The sequence below is a fragment of the Amblyomma maculatum genome, chromosome 1, assembly GCF_055883805.1.
Source record: "Amblyomma maculatum isolate TAMU_Amacu chromosome 1, ASM5588380v1, whole genome shotgun sequence".
NCBI lineage: Eukaryota > Metazoa > Arthropoda > Arachnida > Ixodida > Ixodidae > Amblyomma > Amblyomma maculatum.
Window position 1 is genome coordinate 162,351,913 of NC_139344.1, and position 26,450 is coordinate 162,378,362.

At 43.6% G+C, this 26,450-nt stretch overlaps 1 protein-coding gene across 3 annotated transcripts; it reads right to left on the reverse strand.

The window, feature by feature from the left end:
* Nucleotides 1-540: 540 nt before the first annotated feature.
* FucTB (alpha-(1,3)-fucosyltransferase 10) lies at nucleotides 541-21,056 on the reverse strand. Of its 3 annotated transcripts, XM_084589484.1 has the most exons (6): nucleotides 20,900-21,055; nucleotides 20,766-20,814; nucleotides 20,337-20,488; nucleotides 18,921-19,046; nucleotides 18,569-18,846; nucleotides 542-3,687 (listed from the first exon to the last, which is right to left on the reverse strand). In XM_084589484.1, exons 1-6 carry the CDS (start codon nucleotides 21,014-21,016, stop codon nucleotides 3,024-3,026), a joined length of 1,386 nt encoding a protein of 461 aa, XP_084445610.1. In that variant the 5' UTR covers nucleotides 21,017-21,055; the 3' UTR covers nucleotides 542-3,023. The 3 variants fall into 3 exon arrangements, with proteins under 3 accessions (XP_084445611.1, XP_084445610.1, XP_084445612.1); XM_084589485.1 differs by lacking the exons at nucleotides 20,766-20,814; nucleotides 20,900-21,055 and adding an exon at nucleotides 20,678-20,761 and having other exon boundaries at nucleotides 541-3,687; XM_084589486.1 differs by lacking the exon at nucleotides 18,569-18,846 and having other exon boundaries at nucleotides 3,550-3,687; nucleotides 20,900-21,056.
* Nucleotides 21,057-26,450: the final 5,394 nt, after the last annotated feature.

A 26,450-nucleotide genomic window follows, 5' to 3' on the forward strand; every position in this document is an offset into this window, starting at 1 on the left:
ACTGTACTGGTGGGCGCAAATATGGCAGGAAACGCAAAATTGAAGCTCCTGGTTGTAGGAAAGTCGAAGGACCCGCATTGCTTAAAGGGTATTTGACATCTTCCAGTTGTATACCATCAAGTCCTGGAGCATCAATGGACAAGAAGTGGAAGCTGTGACAGATTTTCTGTTCTTGGGCGCCAAGATTACCTCGGAAGGAGACTGCAGCCATGAAATTAGGAGACGCCTGCTTCTGGGAAAGAGAGCAATGGTTAGCCTTGACCGCCTAGTAAAGAGTAGAGACATTAGTCTGCCAACCAAGATCCGTATAACCCGTGCTATGGTCTTTCCAGTTGTGATGTATGGATGCGAGAGTTGGACTGTGAAAAAGGCTGACCGCCGAAGAATTGACGCGTTTGAATTGTGGTGCTGGCGAAGACTCTTAAGAGTTCCTTGGACTGCCAGAAGATCAAATCAGTCGATATTGTCGACCATAAACCCTGACTGCTCATTGGAGGGTCAAATTCTAAAGTTAAAGCTCAGCTACTTTGGTCATCTGATGAGAAGAGAGGAGTCGCTGGAGAAAGATTTGATGTTGGGAAAGGTTGAGGGTCGCCGGAGAAGGGGTAGGCAGCGAACGCGATGGTTAGATGGCATTCTCGAGGCATTGCAGATGAAGCTATGTGATGTTAAGAAGATAGTGAGAGACCGGAAAGCGTGGCGTGACATGGTCCATAGGGTCACGAAGAGTCGGACACGACTGAACGCCTGAACTGAACTGAACTGACTGAGTTGTATACCATGCAACTGGAAGAGTATGGATGGCTATGGAAAATGTTTGAAAACTGGCTACAGGATGAAGATGCAAGGTTTACTATGCAGGACAGGAAGGTAGTGTTCATCGTGGATAACTGCTTTGCTCTTGGCCATGTGGAAGGACAGGAGTCAGTCTTGAATTCCTGCCTGCCAATGCCACAGCCGTCATTCAATCAATGAATCAAGGCGTCATACAAAACGTTAAGGCTCAGTACCACCGCCAGCTGCTGTACCAAATGCTGCTTTGTGCAGAGTGATAAGAGCTATAGCATAGACTTGTTGTCACCTACATATGTTTTGGCCTAAGCCTGGGAATAAGTGCAGGAAGCTACAATCAAGAGGTGTTTTCACCGTGCAGGCTTTGAAGCACAAGGATTGCTAGCCCATGAAGAGGCAAGCTGTGCCAATGCCGACGCCTTACTCTGTCAGGTGGTGCCCTCTGCTCCTTTCACAAGACAGGACTATGAGGCAGTTGATGAAAATTTGAGCATCTGTTGTGAGGAAAGCCTCAAGGAACTCATTGCTGAAGTGCAAGCTGAGGATCAACATTCCTCCAGTGATGAACGCAAGGACCCTGTGCTTAGTGCAGTGCCGGACAGAGCAGCTAGAGATGCAGTAGTACTTTTGCAGCAGTACTTCGAGCACGAAGGGTCTGCTGAATTCTTGCCAAGCCTGTCATAGATGTACACTTACTTTGTTAAAAAGCAACTGAAGAATGTTCGGAAGGCCAAGATTGATTGCATTTTTTTCTGTGCATCCGCATTAGTAACGGCTGAAGCAATTTAAATAAAGTTGTACTTCATGAAATATCTGTCCCTTGCTTAAATGAAACTTCTGATAGATGGAACACTTTTTGAATCCCTTTCGAGTTCCGTTTAAGAGGAGCTCACTGTATTCTGCTATTGTGTGCAAGAGTTTATACTTCGGAGTTCGGAATGAACAGTCAATAAAGGCAAGCCGCACTGAGCCTTGCTAATAGAAAGTAACTCACAATACTATTAATTTTTTTATTTCTTCAACCAGCAACACGCATTATGAGATGAAACATAAATACTGACAAGGTGGTCTCCAAACCCAAGCCATGCGATTTTTTTCCGTCCCAACTGCAGCAATGCCCATGGTCAGAAATGGGGCTTGCAATCACAGCTAGTAATGGCACACATCAGCTGCTGAGCCATGATAATAGGTTAAGAGCATGCACTATCACGGCAAAACATTACCAATATGAGAAAGTGGTGACTGGGGTGCCAAGGTATGACAACTCAAGCTCACTCTGTTTTATTATCACTTTTTCCTCCTTTATAACTTCACAAAGTGGTCAAAAGTCATTTGCAGACAGACCAGTGATGCCAGCCATACATTCTGAATACTTATGCACTCTGAAAGTTTACAGTTACGCTTGAATATTTTTCACCCTGTAGCTACATACAAGGTGTTTCAAGGAAAGTAGATACATATTTTTTGAAAACAGGCGTCTTCAAATATGAAGACAATTCTATGGCACAATTGTATCAGTTTCAGCAGACACCAAAGTAGAAATAATAAAATGGATAACTAATATCTGAGAGTCAAATTTTAACTATTGTAGTTAAGCATATAGTTGCAATTAAAGATTTGCAGCTGACCATTAATAATAGCCATATCAGTTCTTAGAATTTTGCAAGCACAACTACCCTTGGCACAATGGCTCAGAAAATTTCAGCTACCTCGTGCCAAAAGACCTGCACTGTAAGCACTGCCCCAGCACCGTTAACCAATAGCACAAGTATATCACCTTTTATGTTTTACCTGTGCTGTGGTGCTCACCACTGCGTGCTTGCTGCTCCAGCCTCATAAAAAGAAAGATGACATAGCACTTGCACCAACAATTGATAGCATCGGAGGCAGTGCTTAGAGCATGGGCTTTTGAAAGCTGCGCGAGATAGCCAGACTATGCTTGAGCCACAGTGCCGAGGGCAACCATGCTTTCGAAATTCTAAAAAGTGATATGACTTACTAATGGCCAACTACAAACCTTTAACTGCAGCTAGACATATGACTGTAACAGTGAAAAAGTTAATTACCAGAAATTAGTTAAGCAACTGATTAGTTCCCTCATTTTCTGATGTCTGCCAACACTGGTACAACTGTGACGCAGAAGCTGTCTTTCCATCCCAAAAAGCCTATTTTTAAAAGTTAGTGGTGGGCTTCCTTGAAACCCAATAAGGTACATATGCACATCAGTTGTTTTAACTAGAAGAGTGTGCTTGCAGTGAGCTCAAAATCTTATTTTGCAGGTAGTGCTCACCAAAGGCTGCATTTTTCCGGAGAATGTCTTCAAGTACTTTTGCCTCTGTCTTAGCTTGTCTATACATTTCTCTCCAGAACCCTCTGCTTCGTTTGTTCAGCATGCTCTTTGGTGGATCACAGCTGTAGTGCCTGGTGCTGGCAACAAAATTCACACTTGCGCTTTCTAGCCTTTTCCAAACTCTTAAGCATACAAGACACTCAAATTCTTCTACAAAGCTTGGTCTTTTTGGGTCATTCACGCCCCACCTACGCTTCTTCATGACATTTAACAAAGCTTTATTGGAGATCTTCTGGTGTACCTTGTGACTTAGAAAGCTCTCGTACAGATTGTTGTTGCTGTCTATGTTTTTAATAGCTTTTGCCAGCTCTTCAGGGCTACTGTAATTAGATACTAGAATGGCACTGTCTACACCATTTGGTAACCAGTCAGCAACTGATGGGGATCCAAAGTAGATTGGCACTGACCCCACAATAAGTGGCCGCCAAAGTTTTTCAGTGATGTAATCTTCACAGGCATAATTTTCAATGGCAATGTGAAATTTGTAGTTTGCCAGAAGGTGCCAGAAATGTTTGTTGTCCATAGCCTCCATTGCACTTGCCAATCTGCACAGACAAAACAACAATGAAATCATCAGAAATCAACTTCTACATGGGCACAAGCAAATAGTAAAAGCCAAAAAGCTCTCTTTTCAATGCATTAAAGAGCAGGAATTTTTCTGTACAAAAGGCAGTTTTTGCACGTTGCTAGCAGTTAAAACAGAAGCAAAAACTTGGAATAGCAGTAGATGAGATGTTTGCAAAATGTTGCCACAGGAGAGAAATTTTTAATTTGCAACAGAAAATTACAAGAATCCACACACATGTATCAGGTGGTGGTATTATACCATTCCCTCCCTAAGGTGTTCTCAAGCCAAGGAAGATATGCTAAAAGGAAGGTACTTATGAAAGTGAGCATATAAAACTGGGCACCTGTAACAAGTAGCAACCGAAAGCAAACTAAGTAATACGAGGAGATTGGCAATCAGGAACTTTTGAACATTTGTATAACATCTTGCACTTTTGTAAAATGCTCATCAGTAAACAGGCAGGAAGCAAGCTTACTGATGAGCTTTTCCATAACCTGATGCATGTAAAGCACCTAAATTCTTGTACTGTCTTTAGGGAAAATTGATATTTTCACTTTTGAGTATGCACATGTCAGCTAAACATTGCAAACAGCCAAAACAATCTTGTTACTCTATTTCCAAAAACAGTTTAGAAGAGATATTCACCACACCTGCATGCGATGCCTTTTTGTTATCTTGTCCTGTTTAGTGATTTCTCATAATGGTAAGCCATTAACTAGGCCAGCCTAGCACTAGTAAGTAGATATACATATATATGTTTATACATAAGTTTTTATGTGTGTGTGTGTGCACATGAGCTTATGAAAGAGGCAATGACAGGTACCCTCAAATGAGCATAATACAAATGATCCAGGAAAATTTCATGATCTAACAGAGGCAGGAAATACTTGCTGTTAGGTGATGCTGGAAGATTTTGTACTTCAAATAAACAGAAGCAGCTCTTTGCTGCTTCTGTTTATTTGACGCACTTCCCCCTCACAATTACTCCACCAAAAGGGAACTTCTGAATTTTCTACTATTTCCAACATTTCCAACTGTAGCGCACATTTATTAGCAAGTCATTTGCTTGTTTGAGAATACAATTACAGTAGTTATTTGCTGCACTGCTTCAAAATCTCAAGGCCTATATTACTGCACTAAAAACAAAACTCCAAAGGTCTGCAAGCATGCAGTTCATAATGTGAATACATAAACAGCCCCTGTGCCAGATTCCTTATTCTTATCCCGTTTGGTCCGCACTGAAGGTAAAAAAATTTTGGCAACTTCTTGCAAATGAATGAGCCACGTCATAGGCATTGAGTATTGTGCAATGTGAGGCTATGTGGCTGTTTTAGAAGACCAACATGAAGGCACTTTGTAGACTAATCCTTTTCAGATATTTTTGTTTTCACTGAAAAATAAAGCGCTCCTGCCTAAATTAAATTGCATATCTGGGCCTTAAGAAAGATAATTTGTTAGCTTCTGTATTTTCCACTGGGGAATCTAACTTCTTGCAAGTATGTGAAATATTTCGCAAGAAGTGTCATAAATGATGGAAACAGTGACATCGAAATCTCACCATTTACCAAGTAAAAACCTCAAGGATCATAGAAATAATTTACATTTCACATTATGCTTGAAAATGCAAAAGAGAAGAAAAAAACTGATGTTACTATTAATACCAAGATATGTCTGTACAAAAATAGTGGATGACATGCTACCACACTGTTCCATGAAATATTGTTCACTGCATTTGCTATATGGCATAAAAAGACACCTTATTTACAAAAATGAAATATTCAAACTTCACCTGAAACAAAGAAATCATTGCTAGGTGAACCACACTCCTAGAAAAAGGTGTGAATTCATTTTCTACACAAATGTGTATGTAAGATATCAAGGGATAAATATATACCCCGTGTTCATAATGAAAAGGAATATCCTTTAAGAGCTGACCTCCACAAGATAGCAGGACTCTCTTTCTCTCCCTCACACACAGTCAACATATCCCCACAAGAGTTATGTGAGAATCATGTACCATACACTGTTGCCACTGCAGTGAAGTCACAATGCTGGGGATGGTAATACTTAAAAAAGTATTTTTGATACTGATATCTGATGCCCTAAACGACTGTATTTCTAATACTGGTGCAAAATAAAAAACAAAAACAAATTGATTTCCAGTAAACATATTCATTACTGTATGTCAGTAATTGAACATATCACTGAATCTGCTAATATTAATATTATAAAACTAATAAAATGATTAGCAAAGTTAAAACGTTTTGCTCTTTCTTTAACAGCCAGTCTCTCTGATGGTCATGAAAAGGTCTATAAGCAGCCTGACCAAATCCTTTTTTTTTCCAGCTAACATTCTTCATGCGAACCGGTCTGCGAGCACGATTACACATGAATAAACCTTTTTCGGATACTCTTTGTTTGTTAGTGCAGTATTTACCAGTTTACCAGGCTGATTCAGCTGTTGTCCTGCGCCAAAAAGTGTAAGCTCTGTGCTTGGAAAATCCCAACAGTTATTTCCCCTGCACTGCGTTTAGCACTGAACATTCTAAGCTAAAAGTGAAAACAAACAAATAAAAGGGCTGAGAGTTTTTATTGCGTTAAACATCTCATTAATGTCCATTATAAGATGCTACACCTACTTGACAGTATTAAGAAACAGCATTAACTCAAACTGCTTGTCCAAAAGTGCCTCACGATCTGGTTCTGACAATCAAAATAAATGGAAAAGGCCTCTCTACAGAAGCAGCTCAGCACATTGACTTGTTACATATTTATGAAGGTGCTTTTTATCAATTGATACGAGTGAAGCATAGCAGTGCTGACTTGAAGGTCCTGGAGGTATTGTTAAGAAGCTCAAGCTACACTAGTGTTTCTCAAGAGAGCTATGGATCCGTGCAGCACTTGATTCTCCAAAAGAAACAATACGCCAGCTGAGGCATTTGACACTACCAGTGCTGAGGTCTCCATTGGCCTAAGTGTTGAAGCGAGCGTAATACAGTAGTAAAATTGTTGCAACTGGCTGTTTCATCTGACCGTTGTAAACTAAAGAAACCTGCAATGGAATATATCATTTCACAAATAGTCGTAACTCTTTGGAGGACAGTGTGAAATTTTGTTCCATCTGCTTTAAGTGCTGGCAACCAGGCCTGGTGCATCTATGTAGAATATTATTGAGTGCTAAGTACTACTGAACTATCAAACAAACCATTCTGCATGTTTTTACCTGTTCTATCAGGACTTTTTAATGTTCCATGTGTTATTACCAAGTGCGAGGGTACAGTTCAATGCGGCCAATTTTGCTGCAAAAAATTTTGAAAAATTGTTGAGCTTTTGATCCTTTTCCATTAATCTACTACTTCATTATAATCCTTGAAGCAATTTTTAGTTCTTATGGAAGTTTTTTACATTCATAAGGTTAAGGTGCAGATACTGCCACATTTGAGGCCTTTATAAGTCATAGGTACAAAATATATTGTAGCAAGCGCTGAAGACGACGAAGTCCAGAGGCGTGAAAAAGAGGAAGCGTACTAGCTCCAAGACTGAGCTCGAACCATTATGGAACCTTGAGCCTGCCCTGGATGCAACTGTGAGGGTCCTCGTTTATATGAGATTTGGTGGAGCTGTGGGGTACGACGTTCAGCACCAGACGCCTCCTATAAGCCGGGACCCAAGCCCAGGACAAACCCCTCGGGTAGAGACCCCAGCACATCAGAGTAGTCACCGACTGCAAGGCCTGTCTCCCACATGTGGTCTTCTCTGTGACCACAAGCTAACACAAAACATTGTTTTAAACGAAACGGTTCCGCCGGTATCGACAACTCTGGTCTTATTCCATCACTAGCGGGATCCAGCATGTTTCCATAGCCTGCCCCATGGGGACACCGAAGACTGCTATGGCAGTTGGACCGGGTGTCTGTCTCCAACGTCCGGAATGCTGACTTCAAGCTGCGCCATGCTTACTTCGCACCGGAAGATTCTGCGAGGACATGGTTTGAGAACCATGAACCTGGGCTCCGAACATGGGACACATTCAAGGCAGAATTGTTGCAAACATTCATCAGCACACTTCGCAAGAAAAAAGCAGAACTGCTTTTAAACAGCCGAATACAGCAACCGAATGAAAGTGTGACTGTGCACGCTGAAGAGATGAAGCGACTCTCTCATGCAGACCCGACTATGACGGAAGATAAAAAAGTGCGCCTTTTGATGAAAGGCGTTAAGAGCAGTTGTTTGCTGGTCTAGTGCGAAGTCCACAAGCTACAGTAGGTGAATTCATTAGTGAAGCGACCACCATCAATAAAGCACTTGACATGCGCACCCAGCAGTACCTGCGCACTATGTGTCCATGATCGCCGCCAGTGCAGGTGAAGCCATATCATTTTCCACGGAATCGTTGCGTGATACAATCCGAGCGATAGCCCGGGAAGAGGTGGCCAAATACCTGCCGATTCCACCACAGCCACAGGTTGCCACAGTTTCCGACATTATCCGTGAAAAGTACAACAGGCGCTGCGCGTGCTCGCACCCGTCGCAGCTATACCACCGCCCCAGACCTTGCATTACCCTGCTGTCACCAGCCGCTATGTGCCGCCTTGGACACCACCCTACGAGCCACGCGCACCGGCCGCCCATGTGTCTTCCCACCAAAATGTACACATACGTTTGGGCTGCTTTCAAAGGACTGATCTCTGATGAACACCCGGCCACCAACCATAGTGCTATCATTGTGGGGAAGCTGGACACATCTGTTGCCGCTGCCCCTACAGGGAACTCGACCTCCATGGGTTTCCTTTTGATGCTTGTCATTTGTTGCCTGCACAGTGGCCACGTGAAAATGCAGAATACGTTTCGCATACCAACCCAGGCCCAAGCCATATCTGATTGCCGTAGCTTCGCAGGTACAGCTCTCCTGGGTGCCAGGAGGAACATCAAAGTCCCTGTAGCGGAAATGAGATGCAGCAGCCTCTGGAGGTGCGGCTGCTCAAGCACGAAAACTCCAAGATACTCCACAGTCGCAGTTCTTCACCGCACACCACAACTCATAGCACACAGACACCAGCTGAACCGATGCCGAAATGACGACCCGCTGATCCTCAAAGTAACCATGACGCCTACCTCCGATGCACCACTTCTTCAGAGCACCGAAGCCGAGACTGCATGCCTCGAAACTGCCGCTGCCCAATGCCATGAACTGCCGACCTACAGATCTCTGTCAATGGCACAGACGTCACTGCTCTAGTCGACACTGCCTTCGTGTATTCAGGTCTGAGTGGACAGTTCGCAGCATCTCTCAGAAAGGTCACAACAGCATGGGATGGCCCACAAATATGCACTGCTGGAGGACATTTAATTATGCCCACGGGAGTGTGCACGCCGAGGATCACTGTACAAGTGCGAACCTTTCTGACGACGTTCATCATGTTGGCGTAGTGTTCCCGTGACGTCATCCTCGGTATGGACTTTCTAACAGAAAATGACACAATTATCGATTTGCAGAATCAGTCTCTAAGATTTTTGATTGAGAATGCCATCGAAACCAAGAGCATGCTCCCCGCTGCACTTCATGTTATTGATGACCATGTGAGTGTGCCCTCACGTTCGAGCATTATGGTGAGTGTGAGCTCCCTACCAATGCAAGCAACTGAAGGTGTTGTCGAGACCAAACAGAAACTGCTTACTTAGAAAAAGAGGCATAGCAGTTGCCAGTGCAGTTGCTTTCCTTGAAAATGGCAAAGTTAATGTTCTTCTTACAAACTTCAGCAACGAACACCAACATCTGAACAGAGCATGCCTCGACGCCATAAATAAAACTAGTTGTAAAAGCAGTTTAACTAGTGCTCCGGAAACAGAATCCTATGACAACACTGAACCGCTGTACGACATAAATCCGGCATTAACTCCAAAGTATCAAGACAAACTACGGAACCTGCTTAGTCGCTATTCTAACGCATTTTCCACATCGTCACGCGTTGGTCAAATGCACCTTGCAAAGCACCGTGCCATTACAGATGAAGCTGTTCGATCACTCCATCAGTCGCCTTATTGGGTTTCTGCAAAAGAATGTACTGCCATCAGAATACAAGTCAAAGAAATGCTCGACAATGACGTCATTCGACATTCATGAAGCCCCTGGGCTGCGCCTGTGGTACTTATGAAGAAAAAAAGCTGCACGCTCTGTTTCTGCATTGACTACCGTTGACTGAACAACATTACAAAAAGACGTTTACCCCTTGCCCAGAACCGATGATGCCTTAGATCGCCTGTGCAATACAAAGTACTTCTCCTCCATGAATCTCAAGTCTGGATACTGGCAGATAAAGTCGATGAGAGGGACCACAAAAAGATGGTATTACACCCGACGGGCTATACGAGTTCCAAGTCATGCCCTTCAGTCTTTTCTCCGTGCCTGCAACCTTTCAGAGACTTATGGATACTGTTCTTGGAGATCTGAAGTGCGACGACTTGTCTTGTATACTTGGACGACATGATTGTATTTGCCTTGAATTTCGAGGAGCACCTTCGTCACCTAGACGCGGTACCAGAAGCCATCCAATCGTTGGACCTCACTCTGAAAGCTGAGAAATGCGATTTCGCTTATAAGAGCTGAAATTTTTAGGCTATGTTATGAACCAGGATGGAGTTCTGCGGGATACTGAAAAATAGTTCCTACAGCCAATTTTCCAACACCGCAGGACCAGAAAAAAGTTTGCCGTTTTCTTGGATTATGCACATATTACCGGCGTTTCGTGAAAAACTTTTTGAGAATAGCTGCTCCCCTTACACTTCTAACTAAGGCGGACATGCCTTTCACATCGGAAGAACCACAAATGCACGCATTTCAAGAGTTTCAATTTCGCCTGTAGTCACCTCCAGTTCTGGCACATTTAGATGAAAATGCCGATACCGAAGTGCACACTGATGCTAGCAATGCCGGTTTGGGCACAGTCCTAGTACAGATACAGAACAGACGTGTGATCGCCTATGCTAGTTGGGCTTTGTCCAAGGCCAAGGCAAACTACTCTGCCACTGAAAAGGAATGCCTCACCATTGTGTGGTCTATTTCGAAGTTTCGACAATACCTATATGCCAGAGCCTTCGAAGTGGTGACTGACCGTCATGCGCTTTGTTGGCTGGCAACCCTCAAACACCCCTCCGCATGCCTCGCAAGACAGAGCCTACGACTGTATTACTGTAGCATACAAGTTAGGTCGTAAGCATCCAGATGCGAATTGCCTGTCCCGTGCTGCTGTGCGACCAGCTCCGGAAGCCACTGTTGATGACAACACATTTCTGAATGCGATCAGTTCATCCAACTTTGCCGATAACCAACGCAACGATGCCAAGATCCGCTACGTAATCGGCTTTCTTCAAGATGCCAGCAGCATAATACGTAGATCTTCTCATCGCACTTTGTTTTCTCTGTGTCTATGTGATGACATTCTCGTCGAGAAGAATTTTAGTGCCAATAGACCTTATGCAAAATTGCTGCCATCTATCGGACCTTCACTGAATCGCGCTACGCGACGCCATGTTCAAGGGTTGAGTGCGCCGGCTGCGCTTACGGCTGCTGCCGTCGCGTTAGCTGCGTCTGCTTTGCGCTGTGATTTCCGTGTGTTTGTTCGCATTCAAAGCAAAAAATGATGGAATAATAGACGACTGACTTGTCCACGCTGCATACATTCCAATTTTACTTTGTGAAGCGATACTGCACTGACAAAACTTCTTGCGAACGGTGGTAACAGCGTAGTTACAAATGGCAAAACCTTCGTTGTTGCTCCGGGGCATTCCTTGATACGCTACTCAAATATGTGTCCATGAAAGTACAAAACATTGACATTGCTTCCGGGTTATAACATGTCTGTGATGTCATTACGTGTACACAAAGGAGCCTAATGTTGTTTCTTCTTTTTTTTTTAATATTAGACTGATGCCTAATAAACACTGCGCTCTGATGGACCTTCACAGTTCCCAGTGAAGCGCGCGCACTACTGTTCCCATCCTCTGCCTGAACGTTTAGCAGCGAATGTACCTCGTTAGCGTGTAATCAACCATATAGCAGAACACATATTCTATATGTTACTGGCTAAAACCCCCAACCACATGAATTTGCCTGCGAAATGCGACAGGTCAACGACGTGATTCCGCGCACGCTGATCCTCCTCAGATATGTAGCTCCTGTTGCTGTCACATCGTGGTTCTATTTCGTGAAATTCAATACATAGCAGATACTACTGCCCGCGAAGTCACATAGCAGAGGTCTGCCTTATATCCAGACGCAATGTCAAGCTCCTTCATAGACGCATATTCGAGCAGTGCTTTATGCAATGCGCAGTTTTTGCAGCAAAGTCTTTCTCCTCTCCAATATCGCTTTTGTCTTTCCGTAATTCTTGACGGAATTGAAATATTTCAATTGTTTTTCGTTGTCCAAGTCAGGGATGAGCTCAGTAGTAAGACAGGAACGAGGGGGGGGAGGGAGAGGGGGGGGGGGGGCGAACGAGGTTTAATGGCTTTCTTGCTTGTGAAGATATTGAATGAAAAAACTAATCGCACTGCGTTCTCATGCAATATTCGACACTAGCAACATTCTTCACGAAATTGTTTTGCGAAAAAGTAGCGAACGTATACGGGCTGTCTAATGTTAAACGGCTGTTTTCTTTCTATAGCTGCTGAACATATTTCGCAAAGTCCAAATTTATGGGGCGTCCAGTCAGTTGACACCTGAAGGAACACACATGTTTTCAGTGTGAAGCTGTGATGCATGGGATTTCTTTTTCTTGCCATATGCAAAACAACAAACATTTGCCAGCAGCAATTCAGGGAAGCAGTAGAATGTACCGAGCAATGGGCATACAGAAAATGTGATGCATACATGTATAAGGCTGGGTACTTTTAGACAAAGTAAAGTTGGAAGACATGTGTGCGCTCATTCTTGCTTCTACTGCGATAGCAGCAGTAGCAAGCCTCACTGCTAAGCGCAGTAAGGCTCGCTACAAATGATATTGCTCTGTGGAGAGTGTCAAATGGTTGAAAGTTTCAATCCCTACCTCATTACACTGTTTTCATGGCGCCCCATGAAGGTTAAGCGAAGAAACGGCATTATTCAATGATATGGAGGGGAAAAAAGAAAACTGGCGTGGTCCAAATTAAGGCGTAACTCCTTTTCGATGCACCACACACAACTCACAGAAAAAAAATCTCGCACTAATAAAAAAAACCAAACAGCACGGTGACCGCCATCACTATAGCAACAACAATCATGCGAACTTGCGGTAGACGAGAGCAGCTAAACGGTAGGGGCAGTTGCTGCTACGTATATACTCCGAGTCATTTCTTTTGCAAGTCGTGTTCTGGAGACGCATCTCAGCAACTGCAGCCCGGACGTAGTCGACTATATTCAATTCATCGATGAATCTAGTGCATAAAGACGTTAGAATGTCGCGCTAGAATTTAAGAGAGTAGTCTGGCGCCTTTGAAGTGCCAAAACCTGTTCAATCTCGATACCTGAACGTATACATACGGGCGAAATCTGTTGACAGCTTGTATGTATGAAACCATAAAAGCTGAGATGAATTGGCGCAACAAGGAAATCAGGAACAACACTCTTGCACATCTTTTATGCGAAAAAGCGGTGCGCAGTCCGTCTACAGGCAAATTTAACACATCGTGGGCGATACATTTCATCTGCCTTAGCACCGGGCACTGATTTGCAATCTTCCAATGCATGCTAAATAAGATATTTTACAATTCAGACGCGCCGCTGATTGAAAGTGCGCCTAGCGTGACAACCACGTGAGAGCAGATTAACACAAGCCTCAAGAAAAAAAAAACGTTCAAGGGATGTACTTGCTGCTTCTTTTCTTCTACACCCTTATTTTAATTTTGCGTACAACAAGGGACACAACAGTATGTCGATATTATCGGCAACAACGAGCATTAACGCAGCCGGCTGCGTAACCCCCTATGCCGTTTGCCGCTCCTCAATGCAGCTACCCTTGAATGTGGCGGAAACATGCGTGGCGGCCGATAGATGGCAGCAATTTTGCACAAGGTCTATACCTACTTGTACCAGCAAGCTTATGAGACGAAATTTTTGAAGCTTGCTATGACTAACCCACATTTGGCCTCCTGGGAGTCACTCGGAGCGCTGGCCAGGATTAAAGAATGTTACAACTGGCCTCATTTGTCAACCTATGCGACACATTATGTTCGAATTTGCCGTGATTGATTGCCAGCGCCGAAAGGTTCCGCCCGCGAAGCCAGCCAGTCTCTTAAAGACCATTACACCACCTTTAAGACCATTCCAACTAATTGGGATGAACTTGCTCGAACTGTTCTCTACCTCCACCTGTGGGAATAGGTGGATTTTAACAGCTACTGACGATCTCACCCGCTAGGCGGAAATTGCTGCTCTTCCTCGTGCTACCTCCTTTGAAGTTGGAAAATTTTTCGTCCAAATTCTCCTGAGACATGGCGCACCAGAGGTTCTGATTACACAGAGGAGCTGCATTTTCTGCAGAGCTCATCCACAGCATATCCTTATTTTTAGCTGCACTAATCGCCACCGGACAAGTGCATACCACCCCCAAACAAACGGTCTGATGGAACATCTAGACAAGACCACTGCAAACATGCTGTTTATGTATGTGGATGTTGATCACAAAACGTGGAACGAAGTTTTACTTTAGATGACATTTGCATAAAATACCGCTATTCAGGAAACTAGCAACATGACTCTGTTTAGCGTCGTTTATGGACGAGACGTGACGACCACGCTCGATGCCATGCTACCCCATGTTGACCAAAAGCCCAAATGCCCGATGCCGCCACTTTTCTACAGCGCGCTAAAGAGGCCTGCCGACTAGCAAGGGTGCAAATCCAGCAGCAGCAAGGCTGAAATGCAGAACGGTACAATCTGCGGCGACGAAATGCAGATTATCTTCCAGGTGACCTTGTCTGGGTTTGGTACCCTATTCAACTACGCAGACTCCATGCAAAACTTTGTGCCAGTATATTTCGGTCCCTACCGCGTTCTTCGACACATTGGTGACATGGACTATGAAGTTGTTCCGCATGTAGAACCAGAGCCACGGCATTCCAAGCGTTCTGGAGTGGTCCACGTGGTCTGCCTGAAGCCTTTCTATGTTAGATCGCAGTGAGTACTATTCTGCCCCACAATTTAATTTAACATCGGGTCGACGCTTCCCGAACAGGAGGGGGGACTAATGTAGCAAGCCCTGAAGACGACGAAGTCCAGAGGGTTGAAAAAGAGAAAGAAGCGTGCTAGCTCCAAGACTGAGCTCGAAGCATTATGGAACCTTGAGCCTTGCCCGGGATGCAACTTCAAGGGTCCTCGTTTACGTGACAATATTTCCTTTTTTCCTAAAACCTACAATTTAACTGCTTGAAAGTGGTGCTATTAGGATTCTAGAGCCATTCTGTGTGCAAGTTTACCATATGTATGCATGTGAGACATGTACAGGTGCAAATTAATATAGGGTGTGCTTTTGCTTAAAATTTTGTCACGGATTACATACAGAGAAAATAGGATGGTCACTTCAGTCCATATATGTGAGCACATTAACGGCATATGCTAATGTATGCATATTAGGTATTTCCTAATACTCGTTAGGTAACAGGTGACAAGTTTTTATTGCCAACATTGTATATTAGGTATTTCCTAATAGTTGTTAGGTAACAGGTGACAAGTTTCTATTGCCAACATTGTATATTAGGTATTTCCTAATACTTGTTAGGTAACAGGTGACACAAGTTTTTATCGCCAACATTGTATATATTAGGTATTTCGTAATACTCGTTAGGTAACAGGTGACACAAGTTTTTATCGTCAACATTCGCTCCACATTATTATGGCTGGGACTTGCACAGCTTGCATCTCATAAAGGGTGGAGCTGTAACATGACACTAAGCAAGTTCTAGCAAATATGCGCACATGAAAATACACATCCATTAGTACACACTGGAGAGTGAGACTATGTAGCTTCAAATGAGCAGTTCATGCACACTGGTAGTGCTAAATTATGCCATGACAAACTTTTTGTAGTTAGAAACTGTCCATAGTTAAAAATAAATGAAAAAGGGTTACAGTACACAATTGACTTTGCAGCAATATACCATGTTTACATGCACAACAAATGCGCTCCCATACTGAATGCACCTCCAACTTCGTCTGCCAAAAAGTATTTTTTTTCCCTCAAGTAATAAATGCACCCCGCCCCTTTTTATGTGGGGCATTGTGATGATAATAGTGGATGCTAATGGGCAACTTCTTTTGAATGCGAAAACAGCTGTGTAATAATATCAAATGCCACCTATTGAATGTCGATACTATTACACCACATTCTACGGGACAAAAGAAAAGAAAGAAGAAAATAAATTTATGCAAGAAATGCAATTAACGGAACAGCGCACACAGATGATGGATAAGAAAACGACAGACGCCATGGTGCTCAAAACTGTCACCTATGCACATCTGAGCGCGCTGCTCTGTTGATATGAATCTTTACCAACTAGCCCAATTAGCCATTCTAGCAAGGAATCCAAGAAGCTGTAAAAACCATACCTAGTCAAAAAGTTTCGACCAACTGATCTGCGATATTGATGATTGTAGAAACTTGTTACGGCTCAGCTTCATGCTTAAAGGAGCATAAACATCAAGCTTTCACTGCATTTTTCTTGTTAATGATGCGTAAGACATTAGTGCACATGAATACCATGTGGTTTTTGCTTACTAGGCACGATACGCCACACGATCACACTCTCCTTCACCTTCACTTTGCTTGGTTGCGAAAGCAAAACGAGTGAAGGGGGCATGCGGTGGTGTGCTTTCCGGACGTTGCCATCTCTGGAGCCCTTTATTATTGTGATCTTTTTTCTTTTATTCTCCACCACAGCTCCACCAGCATTACAGTAGAACCCCTTTATAGTAAAGTCATTGGGACCAGCAAAATTTTTTACTATATCAAGGTCTTTACTATATCAGTTGTTGGTGATGACATGGTCCTCATGATGCTGTCTGGTAGTTGAATGGCCACTTACTGAACACGTCTTGTTGCTTAATGAAAAAAACACTCTGAAATAGCTTCCATCTCTCTCTTATCATCTCTTCATGCAATTTTTTCAGTGGCAAAAATTTTTTACATCTAGTGGAAGTACCTCTTAAGCATGAGAATGTGGCTACGAATACAATCAAGTTTGATTTCATGTGAAACTCAAAGCATTGCATGAACATGGTGTCACTTTTTGCTATTTCTGTCTTTAAAAAGGCAATAAATGATAAATCCACGTGGCAGTCAAATGCTGCAAGGCTGCACACGCTGCACCTTCACTTCTTACCACCACTGCCTCATGCTTTGTGCTGCACAGTGCTGGGAATGTTCGCCCGTTTCTTCCCCTTGACCATTTCTTGGTGCACTTTTACTCTTCTTTACTTTCTGAATAAACCACGCCGCTTCCTTTTCATGCTTGTAGACAGCTTTTTTTTTTTTTTTCTACACGCTGCATGCTTTCCCTCACGGCTCCAAGGCCTTCGTACAGTAGGCTTCTCCTGAATGCTGCTAAGCCTGGTGGTAAAGCCACTTAAAAGGACACTATTATTTTTGTTTTGAAATACAAAAAAAAAATATTTTCCTTGCGATTCTAGCTAGTGCGTGGGCGGCGATGTCATATCGTGAAAGTCGTCGCCGCGGCCAGGCGCACTTTACTATAACAAATCTTTACCAAAAATATCTTTAATATAAACGGGGGAAAATGTACAGTTGTCTATGGAAGGTGAACTGGGACGTCAGTTTCACTTTACTATATCCGAGTTTACTATAGCGGGGTTCTACTGTATCTGAAGGACAGCTCTCGGCTCTCCCATAGGCTACGAGGGCTATACAATTTGTGATTCAACTTTTTTTCACCAGTTTTGGTTTCGGTTCCAACAACCGAACGATGGCTATGATGTCAAAGTGCAGTCTAGGTCGCGCGGGGTATGAAAAAACTGCAATCTGATTGCTGCTTCTTCTCTTGCTGTGAGTCCTGTTCTCGAGAAAGGCTAGGTTTAGCATTCTGTGTACTTGAAACTAAGAAACAGTTTTTGCACCCCTCATATGACCTAGACTCCACTTTGATGTCATTGCCATCACTCGGCTATTGAAATTGAAAAAGAAGCAGGTGAGAAAAATACTGGTTATAAATTATTTATCGACCATAAGGATATAGCTCATGGTGATTCACCTCATGCACCATTACAAAGAATAAAACGTACAACCAAAATTACATGTCTATACTCCTTCAATGTTGTGAGTTGTCGACAGTAAACTCCAGTTGTACTCTTTATACAGCATTTGTGGGCGACTGCACAGGTTATAAAAGTGGGTTGATGATCAAAGTTGCTGGCTATGCTCTTGGGCACAGAAGCTGTGCTGCAGAATTTGCTTTAGTTTGTTTAGAAGTCATATCAGATTAAGTATTCCTTCCAACAACCTAGTTTTTATCTTATTTTTCCATCTTTTTTTTAATATATTATATAATAAATGTGACCCCTATGTTTTTCACTTTTTTTTTTAAAGAAAAAGTTCATAACAAGAATCATGAGATGCTGCACCATTCTCAAGCTAATTTATGTGCAGCATTTGAGCAAAGAGACACTGAGGATGTCACACGTTTGAATTGAGCGGCCGAGAGACTTTTAAATTGTTTCCTTGTCAATAAATGCTGCCTTTTTTTGTCAGATAAACATCACAAAAGACAAACGCAACCAGAAAATCAGCTTTTACTGAGAACAGTAATTGGATGGAGCTGTTTTCAGGTTTCACTTTAACAAGAAACAGAAAGTAACATTCTTGTATACTTACTCTTTTGGAAGGTCTTTGTTATGAATGCATTTTCCATACGAGTCGACACTGATATATTTCATCAGCTGAGAGACAAATGCATCTCGCTCAATGGGAGTGTTACAGTCAGACTGAACATAAGCAACAAGCGATAGGTTTGTTTTCACTGTTTCCTTGGAAGCAGTCTTCACAAAGAACTCTTTGCTTGTAAGGTCCGCAATATCATTAAGGTATTGCAGTGTTAGGGGAAGGTCCGAGCTTCTTCGAAATGTAGCAGTGTGATTGAACCAAGGAAGAATCTAGAGTGCAAAATAAACACAATAAGAAAATGAAACCATGCTTAGGTACCTGTGCTTGAACAGTGCATACTTACATTTGGCATGCAGAAGATAAAATTATTCTTTGGGGATTCTTCATGCAGCAAAGCCCAGTCATGATTCAGTTTCCTTGGTAAGGGCAGGTCTCCTATTTCAAGTTCACTGCCATAGAACATCACCGCCTGTAATAAAAGAGACAGGCATTTCACTGCAGTGGTATGACTGAAAAGAAATTGCATGATGTTTGCCCGCATAAAAAAGAATTAAACTGATGTTACTCAACACAAGAAGATGGTTGGTTGGTTTGGTTGGTTTGTGGGGTTTAACGTCCCAAAACGACTCAGGCTATGAGAGACGCCGTAGTGGAGGACTTCGGAAATTTTGACCACCTGGGGTTCTTTAACGTGTACTGGGTTCGATCCCGCATCCTTGGGAACAGTAGTCGAGTGCCATAACCACTGCGCCATCTGGCGGGGTCCAACAACACAAGAAGAGGTTCTACTCACTACATAATGTGCAAAATGAAATAAATTACAACCATATTGGACCCTGAGATAAGCAGCATTGTTGAGTAAAATGCCACATGACTATACCAGTTGTTGTTGTTGTTGTTGTGGCTGTAGGAAGAAGGAAAACAAAATGCACGGGCCTGCTACTGGCTCTGTAGCTGAGCCACCTCCACTGTCTCGTGCGGACAGAAGGGAAAATCAACAAGAAAGAAAAAGAACAGGAAGAGAAAGGCGCGCGTTGCATCAGCCATCGTCCACCACTGAAGAGGGAGCGGGTGCAACGATGACCTACAACAGACAAAAATTCGGTGGCAGGATAGCCCCCGCTGCAAGCGCCATTGACCTACCAGTCCCAGCCCTGTAGGGCCAGGAACAGCCACCCTTCACCATTTTTTTCAGTAATACAACTTCAGTGCTATGTTTGACAGCACTCTGAGAGAATCTACCTAACAGCTAAAGCCATCAAGCACTGCAGGGAGACCGGTTTTTTTCCTGGCTCAGATGTACGCTGTGGCTGTGATCAGAATACACTACTGTTATAACCATTCTCTAACGTAAGCAGTATTCTGCAAGGTTTTGAGCAATGATTTCTCAACATGCAGCTATCGTCAACTCTCAACCCCCCCTATGATTTTCTCACACAAGTTGTTAGTTGTGCTGCCAAATCCGAAGTTGTCACTGAGTGAATTACCGCCACTCAAATATGAGTACTGATAAAGCGCGAAAAATTTTGCTGAAGTTCTGGGATCAAGAAGCCAAATTTAGACGCCGTTATGCACACCTGAGGCTTCTACATATTCAACTGCACTTATGAGATGTATAGGCGACAACGTACACGGAATGGCCTCAATTTCCGCAGTTACCGTGTTTGGGTGCTTCGAAAGCTTCCCATGAAATAACTACCAAATGCCAAATAGACACCCAAGAGCGAAAGCACATCGAATAAATGACGCATATACGCACCTGCAAATTCGTATGGTTGAAGAAGACCCTGTCCTCCGTAAAGAAGCAGCTCCGGCTGCCACATGTCTTTGAGTGCCCTGCTTGTTTGGTGAACGGTGTCCACCAGAGAATGATCGGATCAGCAACATTTTCGGGGACCCCTGTGTAGCGGCCTGGTGAAATACGTGCGTTACGTTGAACAGACGGCATAGACTCTTGAACGCGGAGCTTTAGCACAAAAATGCACAGCTGCAGCTTAATATGACAGAGCTCAATCTCACTTTATTGCGACCTATAAAACTTTTAAACGAGCGCCTGAAACAAAGCACAGACATTAGAGGAAGAAAATTATTTAATTGAACCTGAGAAGGCTCTGCAGTTTGAGAAGCGAAGCCCCTTAGGAGGTGATAATTTGAGGTACGTTTGTGTCATATATGCAGACGAACTTACTGTGATCAGTTCTGTAGTGGCCATACAGAGGCGTGTCATGTTCGGTTTCCTACACCCAGCAAAACAAACAAGAATTATTTGAAAACTAAAAAGCAAGAATAACAAGCAGCATCACTGCTGTTATAAATACTCACAGATAGAAGAAAATATAAGCAAATGTAGCACAATAGAGCAAGAGTCAGTAAAATAAACGAGCACGAAGCTATACACCGCTTCGATCTGAATATGTTGGCTGCGCAAACAACCACCATTGCTTTACATACGGGTTTCAGCAGCCGTCTGCAGCCACTGCAATAAGATTTCGGTTTCGGTTCTTTCGCCAACGCCCTTTGTTGACGAAAGAAAGCAGAAAACTTTTCAGGAATTTGAGTGAAGGGGGAAAAGCATGCCTTTCGTATCGTAACACGATCTTTGCGTAATATGACAATGCGTTCGAAAGACGAGAGGTGAGAGCGAAGCTCTTGGAATTACTGCGAAATCCTGCCATAGATATGCCGAGCCCAAAGAGAACGTGCCTGGAAGCGCGTAGTTCGTTGCACGGATGTCAAGAGACGAAACAACGAACAAAAACGAAATAAACATGAACACCGGGCACAGGTGCATCCCACAGTTTTGAAATTTCTGCTCTCACATCATATATGGACCCTGGTAATCTCTGTCATCAAATGAAATAGCGTTTGTTTCGAGTTCTGGGTTTCAGAGATAACAATTTATATTCTCCGGCAAAAATTCATTTGTGCATTTCCTGCTGGGTAGCACCAAACATTGCAACGACGTCATGAAAATGTGTAAATTACACAAACGTTACATGTTACAATGGAAAGTTGTATGCTAATGTTGAAAAATCACAACGTATGACGCATGGAAAAATTCGAGTTTAAGATTCAAACAAAAGTTACGCTAGCTGATGCTGTGTTCTAAATGACATTATAACACGAACTGAATGATCGGCGCAGTAATTACATTTTTTGAATGACTAAGTACTAACTGAATGTTTTAAATGTTGATTACGATATACAGTGTTCTGCAACTTTATTGAAACCGGTCGAGGCGGAAAATTTTTCCAAGACGGTTCCGATAAAGTTGCAGAACACTGTATAATTACATCTCAACTGCAGCCACAAAAACTAATTAGAACTTTTGTCTATTACCAATCCACCATTATTGCTCTGGGACGACCGCCATGAAATTCTTTAAATAAAGCGAACATTAAAAAAAAAAAAAAGACCTGATAAATCTAGTGAGTCCGAAATAAGAAACTCTTTCAAGAACAAACTATCAGCTGTGGACGACGTGAGCTACAGGATTATCCAAATCAGTTTATTATATCTAAATCAACTAGTCAATTTTATAATTAGCACAATCGCTGGCGGCGGCGTTTTGATGGATGATATTGATGAATAACTTTATTTACACCTATCAAGGAATCTTCCCTCCCTTTCAGCAGGATGGAATCCCTTGGGATTCAGTGATGTCCAGGGCCAGATGGATGATTTTCGTTTGGGCGTCTTTGTTCTGGCTGTTCATTAAAGCCTCCTAGGATCCAAATTCCGGTCTGGTTCGTTGTATATAGGGCATGTTCACACCGTGTGCATCATGCCTGCAATTTCGTTACAGTGTTTGCACCGCGGGTCCTCTATCGCCGGGTGCGAGTGGGTTGAGAAAAACCCTCGCCGGCAACTTTTTCCATATAACCGCTTCTTTTCTGCTTAGAATTTTGTCTGCTCGAGGCAGTGTCTGTCTTTCTAATCAGTAATGATTTAGAATATCATATGTTTTCAGCTTCTCACTCTGAAGGGGCTCTCTGCTCGACGAGACCGCACTGGTATCCCAGTGTGTTAGTCATCGGGCCATAGTTCGTACGATCGTTTCCTCATAGCTCATATAACACTAGACATAGAAGAAGACAGGACGAGCGCTCGTCCCGTCTTCTCCTATGTCTGTGTCTATATGCTATATGCGCTACAGTTCAGGCGTTCAGTCGTGTCCGACTCTTCGTGACCCTATGGACCATGTCACGCCACGCTTTCCGGTCTCTCACTATCTTCTTAACATCACATAGCTTCATCTGCAATGCCTCGAGAATGATATCTAACCATCGCGTTCGCTGCCTACCCATTCTTCGGCGACCCTCAACTTTTCCCAACATCAAATCTTTCTCCAGCGACTCCTCTCTTCTCATCAGATGACCAAAGTAGCTGAGCTTTAACTTTAGAATTTGACCCTCCAATGAGCAGTCAGGGTTTATGGTCGACAATATCGACTGATTTGATCTTCTGGCAGTCCAAGGAACTCTTAAGAGTCTTCGCCAGCACCACAATTCAAACGCGTCAATTCTTCGGCGGTCAGCCTTTTTCACAGTCCAACTCTCGCATCCATACATCACAACTGGAAAGACCATAGCACGGGTTATACGGATCTTGGCTGGCAGACTAATGTCTCTGCTCTTTACTAGGCGGTCAAGGCTAACCATTGCTCTCTTTCCCAGAAGCAGGCGTCTCCTAATTTCATGGCTGCAGTCTCCTTCCGAGGTAATCTTGGCGCCCAAGAACAGAAAATCTGTCACGGCTTCCACTTCTTGGCCATTGATGCTCCAGGACTTGATAGGGCAAGACGCCATGATCTTCGTCTTTTTAATGTTCAGTTTAAGCCCAAACTTCTCACTCTCTTCTTGTACGCGCATCAGAAGTCTCTTGAGTTCCACTTCACTTTCTGCCATTAAAGTGGTATCATCCGCATATCTAAGGTTGTTGATACGTTTTCCAGCGATCTTCACTCCAGCTGAAAACTCATCCAGACCGGCCTTCCTCATGATGCACTCTGCATATAGGTTAAATAGGCAAGGCGACAGTATGCAGCCTTGCCTCACCCCTTTTTCAATCGGAAACCAATCAGTAAGACCATGCCCAGTTCTGACTGTGGCCTCTTGCCCTTCATAAAGGTTCCTGAGGAGACAGATGAGGTGAATTAGAACTCCCATCTCTTGGAGAGCTTGCCACAATCTGCAGTGATCTACGCAGTCAAACGCTTTCGCATAATCAATAAAGCAGAAGTAAATGGGTTTCTGGAACTCTCTTGCTTTTTCCATGATCCAGCGAAGGTTGGCAATTTGGTCTCTATTTCCTCTGCCCTTGCGAAACCCAGCTTGCACGTCCGGAAGCTCCCGATCCACATACTGCTGCAGCCTACCTTGCAGGGTTTTTAACATCACCTTGCTAGCATGCGAAATAAGCGCGATCGTGCGGTAGTTGGAACAATCTTTGGCACTGCCTTTCTTTGGAATGGGGATGTAAACTGACCTCCTCCAATCCTGTGGCCACTGCAGGATTATCCAAGTCTTTTGACATAATGTATGCAGTGTGTTAACAGCGTCGTGGTTGAGGTTTTGAAGCAACTCAGCTGGAATACCATCAATTCCGCTAGCTTTGTTCTTAGCAAGGCTGGCTAAGGCCCATTCAACTTCACTCTTCAGGATGCCCGGCTCGAGATCAGTAATCACAACCGTCCTATGTTGGGTTTGCACATCCGGGTCGTTCTTGTACAGTTCTTCCGTGTATTCCTGCCACCTCTTCTTTATCTTTGAGGCTTCAGTGAGGTCCTTGCCTCGTTTGTCCTTTATCACGCCCAGCTTAGCACAGAAGCTTCCTTTGATATCTTTGATCGTCTTATACAGAGCTCTTGTGTTCCTTAATTGGCTGTTGTCCTCAACTGCTTGACACTGTATGTTCAGGAAGGCATTCTTATCTCTCCTTGCTATTTTCTGAAAATCTGCATTGAGAACCTTGTATCTTTCTCTTTCCCCCATATCTTTTGCCATCCTCCTTTCCTCAGCTATTTGCAAAGCCTCTTCAGATAACCAGTTTGCTTTTTTGCATTTCTTTTGCTTTGGAACTACCTTAGTAGCAACTTCTTGCATTATATCACGAACATCAGTCCACATCTCTTCGGGCTCTTTGTCTTCTAGATCTAATTCTTGAAATCGATTCCTCACTTCCACAGCATATTCTAATGGAATCTGATCCAGATCATACCTGAAAGGCCTTCTAGTTTTCTGCGTTTTCCTCAATCGAAGCTTAATTTTGGCAACAAGAAGCTGATGATCGGTGCCACAATCGGCCCCAGGCCTTGTTTTTACTGCTTGTATAGCGCTTCTCCATCTCTGCCGGCAAATAATATAATCGATCTGATTCCTGTACAGACCGTCCGGTGAAATCCATGTGTACAGGCGCCTCTTGTGCTGTTGAAAATGAGTATTCGCTATGGTCAGGTTGTTTTCTTGACAGAACTCTACTAGCCTCTGCCCAGCTTCATTTGGCTCACCAAGACCGAACTTGCCTGTAATTCCGGATATTTCTTCACTCCCGACCTTAACATTCCAGTCTCCTATGAGAAAAACGACGTCTGATGATGGGGTGCGGTCTAAAAGGCATTGTAGGTCCGCATAAAATCTCTCAACGTCAGCTTCTTCAGCAGCAGTGGTTGGTGCATAGACTTGGATAACTGTTATGTTGAAAGGGTGACCTTGGATCCGAAGTGAAATCATTCGGTCGTTTTTGAGGTTGTACCCTAGCACTGCTTTGCCCATTCTTCTGTTTACTATGAGAGCGACCCCATTCCTTCTCTTGGATTCGTGCCCACAATAAAAGACATAATGGTCGCCGGAGTTAAATTCTCCCATTCCGGTCCACTTGAGCTCGCTGATACCCAAGATATCAATGTTCAATCTGTCCATTTCTCGCTTGACGATATCCAGTTTACCTTGCGTCATAGATCTTACATTCCATGTTGCTATGTGATATATCTCCTTGCAACATCGGACTTTCCGGTCGCTTCCCGACACATCCACAACTGAGCGTCCTTTTGGCTTTAGCCCAGCCGCTTCATTCGTCCTGGAGCTACTAGGAATCGCCCTTTGTTTATCCCCAGTAACATGTGGGGCGCCTTCTAACCTGGGGGGCTCATCTTCCGGCGCGATATCGATAATGGTATTGTGACTGGCCATAGGGTTTTCTTGGCAGGAAATACTGGAGTGGGTTGCCATTACCTTCTCCAGTGAATCACATTTTGTCAGAACTCTCTGCCGTGACCTGTCTATCTTGGGTGGCCCTACACAGCAGAGCTCACGACTTCATCGAGTTTCGCAAGCCCCTCCGCCACGACAAGGCAGTGATCCATGAAGGGGGCTATATGCGCTAGTCTTTTTTATTAATGATAGCACCAACTAGCGTCTCCTCACTGGCCCTCGTGGGCCGGAGTCCAGGCGAGGCTAATAAGCTCTGCCGGTGGCGGTCCGGCAGCCAGAATTTTAACTGCTTCGGCAGATACCTTGCTTGTGTTGTAGTTTCGGACAGCCGATTGGGAATCGGTTACAATCACCCTTACATTCTGTTGAATTAGGGCCAACGCAATGGCCACCTCCTCAGCCGCTGTTGCGTCCCTCTGTCGAATGCTGCAGCACGAGACCAGGTCCCCGCACTCCCTGATTTAGGGCTACGAAACACGTTCTGCGTTCGTATTTCGCCACGCCCGTGCAGGTCCTGTCTGTTTGATAGTATTTTTCTGTAGAGCTTTTGCTCTGTTTTTTCTTCTACCCTCATAGTGTACCGGGTGCATGTTCCTTGGGAGTGGTGGGATTCTTATTTTGTTCCTTATGTCTATTGGTATATCCTCAGTGAGTTTGAGCCT